Source organism: Myotis brandtii, unplaced genomic scaffold (assembly GCF_000412655.1).
Source record: "Myotis brandtii unplaced genomic scaffold, ASM41265v1 scaffold53, whole genome shotgun sequence".
Taxonomy (NCBI): Eukaryota; Metazoa; Chordata; class Mammalia; order Chiroptera; family Vespertilionidae; genus Myotis; species Myotis brandtii.
Genome location: NW_005369942.1, coordinates 6686379 through 6691869, shown reverse-complemented (window position 1 = coordinate 6691869; position 5491 = coordinate 6686379). Strand labels below are relative to the sequence as shown.

General features: G+C 40.9%; 2 protein-coding genes across 6 annotated transcripts in view; one reads left to right on the top strand and one right to left on the bottom strand.

Annotated features, from left to right (window-relative positions):
- Nucleotides 1-5176, bottom strand: part of SCLT1 (sodium channel and clathrin linker 1) — a 108868-nt gene extending 103692 nt beyond the window's left edge. For all 5 annotated transcript variants that reach the window (XM_005877749.2, XM_005877746.2, XM_005877748.2 and 2 more), the window contains exon 1: nucleotides 4638-5176. In XM_005877749.2, coding sequence (XP_005877811.1) covers nucleotides 4638-4671 — 34 coding nt within the window. In that variant the 5' untranslated portion in view covers nucleotides 4672-5176. The remainder of the gene's footprint in view (nucleotides 1-4637) is intronic.
- The window catches only part of LOC102251750 (chromosome unknown open reading frame, human C4orf33), a 21205-nt gene continuing 17761 nt past the window's right edge, over nucleotides 2048-5491 (top strand). Inside the window, exon 1 of the mRNA XM_014548997.1 lies at nucleotides 2048-2051. The gene's annotated coding sequence lies outside the window, so the exon portion shown is untranslated. The remainder of the gene's footprint in view (nucleotides 2052-5491) is intronic.

Here is a 5491-nt window from a genome sequence, read left to right as displayed (position 1 = left end):
AACTCTCTATCCCTCTCCTCTCCTCTCTGTAAAAAATCAATAAAATATATTTCAAAAAAAAAACCCCAAAACTGAAACACCCTACAGGAATGAAATTAAAGTACATCTACATGCAAAAATATAAGTAAATCTCAAAAACATAATGTTGAGCCGAAACCGGTTTGGCTCAGTGGATAAAGCGTCGGCCTGCGGACTGAAGGGTCCCAGGTTTGATTCCGGTCAAGGGCATGTACCTGGGTTGCGGGCACATCCCCAGTGGGAGATGTGCAAGAGGCAGCTGATCGATGTTTCTAACTCTTTATCTCTCTCCCTTCCTCTCTGTAAAAAATCAATAAAATATATTTTAAAAAAACAACAACAAAAAAACATAATGTTGAATGAAAGAAGCCAAATACACAAGGATACACAATTTATGGTTCCATTTACATAAAGTTCACACACAGGCACAACTGAACTTTAGTGTAAACTTAAAGACATTGGTTATTTTCAATTATCTTTGAGGAGAAGTAGCGATTATGATTACAAGAGGGCTTGTTTCTGGGGTCCTAGCAATCTTGACCTGGGTTGCAGTTGCATGGTTTTGAACTTTGTAATAATTCACTTAGCTTTATATTTGTTTTCTTTACTCTTCTGTATATGTTATGCATAAGCAAATATGCACATATATGGAATACATATGAACAATATATGCACATATAAATAAAAATGTATATATAATGTACACACATTATCATTCTACGTTGTATCAACATTCTATGTTGAGAACTTCAGATAATAGTTTCTTCCTTAAAAGTGTACATAATTTAGATGAGAAATATGATGGATACATGTGATTCTCACAAAGGAACGAGTAATTATGGGGCATTAATAATGTAAATAGCTGGCCCTTCGACTTACAGTCAGAGCACATGCCCCGGTTGCAGGCTTCATCCCCAATAGGGAGAGTGCAGGAAGCAGACAATCAGTGATTCTCTCTCATCACTGATGTTTCTCTCTCTCCCTCTCCCTTCCTCTCTGAAATAAATATTTATTAAAAAATAATGTAAATAGTTTTTAATTTTTTACTGAGTTTAAGAGGAATTTCCATAATTTTTTTTACTGTTATTCTCAAAACGTTAAAGATAACACTAAAACTTTACCACGACTATAGGAAGGATCTAGCTTTTGCTTATTACTCTTCTTCCCTCTCAGTCTTAAAAGGAGATTAGAGTTTTGTCTCTGGATATAATAATTCCAATACAAACTACTTCTTTCTTCCCCTGAAAGGGTTTTCAAATAAGACAAAACACTAAATCTGAGTTGTGATTAATATGTTAAAAAGTAATTAAATATGTTTTAAAAGTCAATTGTGGATTAATAATGAGGGAAACATCCAATCTTGACAGGCTGACTACTAAATGGAGAAAATTTTACTATAACTTAAATCTAGTATTTCTTTTTTTTTAAATCTAGTATTTCCTTCACTCGTTCAACAAGCACTTATCACACAATTATTTATTTTACATTTTCTAGATGACTAACGAGATTGATATCTTTTCATTTTTTTTAGTAGTTTTTCAGGTTTTAAATTTTATAAGTGGCCTGGTCATATTCTTTAACCACTTTTCTATTAGTGTAAATGTATTAATGTTTGTGAAAGATCTTTCCAATTCTACTGGTAGATGCTAATCAACTCTCAGTTATATTTATTGTAAATACACATATTCTCCCCTTCTACAGCTAGTCATTTATTGATGACATCTTTTGTGATATCCAAGTTTTTATTTATAATGCAGTCTATTCATATATCTTCTTCCAGTCAAAAACCTTTGTCTGTGAAGAAGTCTTCTATCCTGAGAAAATAACGTGCTGGACGTTCTAGTCAGTGCAATAAGGCAAGAAAATGAAATGAACAGCATTCAAATTGGAAAGGAGTAAAACTATGTTTATAAGATGAAAAGATCGTCTATGTAGAAAATCTAATGGGCTTTACAAAAAAAAACTATTACAACTAATTAGTGGGTTTAGAAAGGTTGCAGGGTACAATTGGCAAAAATAAAGACTTCTCTATAGTAGCAATGATAAATAAAAAAATCAAGGTAAAAGACTAATACCATTTACAATAGTATCAAAACAGCAACACATCTGATAAAAGGTATGCAAAACCTATATACTAAAAAATATCAAATATTGCTGAGAGAAATTAACGAAGAGGTATTTCAATGGATATATAACTTTTCATTGATCAGATAACTCAATATAATCTACACAAATTGATCAGTAGTTTCAATGCAATGCCTATTAAAATCCAAGCATCTGTTTTTGTAGAAATTGACAAGCTGCTTCTAAAATTTATATGGAAGTGCAAAGGGCATAGGATAGCCAAAACAACTGTGAAAAAGAACACATTTGAAAGGCTAACACTATCTGACTTTAAGACTTCTTATAAAACTTCAAATAGATTAATGGAACAGAATCAAGTCCAGAAATGGACCTACACAAATACAGACAACTGATTTTTAACAAAGGTCAAAGGTACTCCAATGGAGAAAGGATATTCTTTTGATTGGGCATCCATATACAAAAAAATGAGCCTCAACCCTTACAAAATTCAACTCAAAATGAATCATAGATCTAAAAGTATAACTTAAAACTACAAAACTTCTAGGAAAAAAATAGAAGAAAATCTTTGCACCCTTGGGTTAGGGCAAAGATTTCTAGATATGACACAGAACCATAAAAAAACAAATTGAGAAATTAAACTTCACCAAAATTAGCAAGTTCTGTTCTGTGAAACACACTATTAAAAGAATGAAAAGAAAAAATGAGTCCATCCCCACTATCCATTAATTCCCACTACAAGAACAAATTCTTCATTTCTTAGCTTGACACACAAGTCCCTCTTTGAACAGATCCCTAAGAACTATCAGATCTCCCTTCTCAGATGGAAATGGAAGAATAGTGTTCTGCAAATATGCTATAAGTTTACTAGAAGCCTGACTGGGTGTGGAATTGCCAGTGCTTATGATGTGTAAAGCTGACACTTTATTATACAGAAGCTGTGTCATGTGGAGTTCCCAGATGAAAAGTACCAAATCACACGGTCTTGAGCGAGACTCTGAAATCCCAGTGGAGCAAATGAAAAGAGGCAATCGAGTTCAATAGAAGCCAATGTAAAGAATGTCAGAGATGGGCTGAGTTCTTCACCACTGGTCTATAATGCTTCCAAAATGAAACCTGCTGTTTCCCCCTCTCCCCGCTCCCCCCTCCCCCCCATCTTCCTGGTTGCCCTCCACCTCTTTCTCCCAAATCCCCTAATCTCCAATCTCATTGAACCAACCTTAGTTCATTTCTTACTTGGGTGATAAGTCACCTAATTGCACTGTGCTCTAAGGCATGTTCCTCACAACAGTCACACTGGGCTTTCAAAATCACAGTTTGATCATGCTATTCTCAATTGATTTCCTTTCAGTGGTTCCTGTAACCTGTGCAATGGTCCAAACTCCTGAACACATAGCGGACAAGGCTGTTGACCACCTAGCCCCATTCTTCCCTCTCAGCTGTACTTGTCATTTCTCTCTATAAAGCACATTCCATCCAAGCTAACCTCCTTGCAAGTTGTTAACTAAGCACATTCCTAACCTACTCGATGTTGCAAATACTGTTCTATTTGGGGTGCCTCGTAAATTCATATCAGTACTTCACATTCCAGTCCAACGGCACCTTCCTTGACCACAGTTGATAATAAGCCTGTACAATACCAGTTAGTTTTTGTTTAGCACCATGTGTCAGAAACAATTCCAAATCCTTTACATATTTTAACACTATTTTAACCGTGCCAACAACCTAGGAAGAAACGGAGGCAGAGGAGTTAGCAGTTGCTGCCCCTTCAGTGTACAGTACTAATGGAATTTACTTATTTCCCTCCTTGATTTAAGTTCCTGGAGGGTAGAACTGTCCTCTTCACATTGGTGGCAGCTGTGCTTATACAGCTCTGGCACATCACTGAAAAGGGAGGACTTCCACAAACAGCCTCTGAACACACGGCCAGGGCTGTGCCTTCGGGTTCCAACTGCAGCCTGAGAAATCCTTCCCAGCTGTTGCCCGCTAAGGCAGTGGTTCTCAACCTTCTGGCCCTTTAAATACAGTTTCTCACGTTGTGACCCAACCATAAAATTATTTTCGTCGCTACTCTATCACTGTAATGTTGCTACTGTTATGAATCGTAATGTAAATATCTGGTATGCAGGATGGTCTTAGACGACCTCTGTGAAAGGGTCGTTCCACCGCCAAAGGGGTCGCGGCCCACAAGTTGAGAACCGCTGCTCTAATGTCCCCGAGCCCGTGAGAAGCATAATACAAAGGGGTCGCGGCCCACAGGTTGAGAACCGCTGCTCCAATGTCCCCGAGCCTGTGAGAAGCATAATGAACAAGTTTAGCGTCAGTCCCGGGTGAGCTTAAGGAACCTGCAGGTGTTCACCAAGCGGTTCTGCTCCAGTATGTGCACATCCTCCTAGATAGCACCAAGCTTTTCTGCAGCGGACTTAAGTTTCCACACATTTCCACGCACCCAAGAGGCATTCAAAAAATATTCCTTAGTCAACGATGACATTAAATACTCAGGCTAAGAATTCTCAGGAAAGGAATAAGGAGCTTACTTTTCTCTCTCAGTGGGTCCATTTCTGCGGCCATTGGGATGAAATCTGAGTTTGGAGCATTCACCACCGTTACTTTCCTCAAAAAGACACAGGACTCGTGTGCGGGAAGACAAACCTAGGGCGCCGCTCCGGACGTTGCCCAGCCTTGTAATCTGCACCCGACTCCCGCGGCGCCCACGGGGGCCGCGCCTCCTCCCGAGTCCCAGCCGAGTCCCTCCTCGCTCGGGAAAGAGACTTCAGCTTTCAGGTTTGCTGGGGACCCGCCAAGTGCATTCTGTCCCGCGTTCACACGAATCTCAGCCGGGTGGGACGGGACGCGGGTGGGTACAGGCGTCCAACGGGTCACTCGGGGTCGCGTCGGGCCACCTTCCAGAGCGCGGAGGGCGCCGGCGGGCAGCCCGGTGGTGGGGTCCCTCGTGGAGGGAGTGGCGACTTCAGGGTGCGGGGCCAGAGCGGAAGTCCAAACGGCCCGCCCAGCGACTTTGAAACCGGTGTCCCGGACCGCTCCTAGGAGACGGTGATGCCGCGTGCGTCCTCACGCGGGCGTCAGCGCTAACGTCATCACGCTTCCTAGCGTCCTCGCACGCTATTGGCTATTTGTCAAGCTGGGAGCGGAGCTGTGGGAAGGGGGATGACAGCCAGCTGAGCCGGCGGAGTGGTGGCGGGAAAGCTGGCGGGCCTGTGTCTTCAGGTGGGGGGACCCAGCTGGTATTTTTTTTTTTAAGAAAACCCCCAAAATGTAAACCTAGGTAGGTCATTAAATAGATGTTTACAATTCCCCAGTATCTTTCCTAGACTTCTGGACTGGGAGAACCCGCTCTCCAAAGAGGGGAGGGGGAGGTTTGGAAAGGATC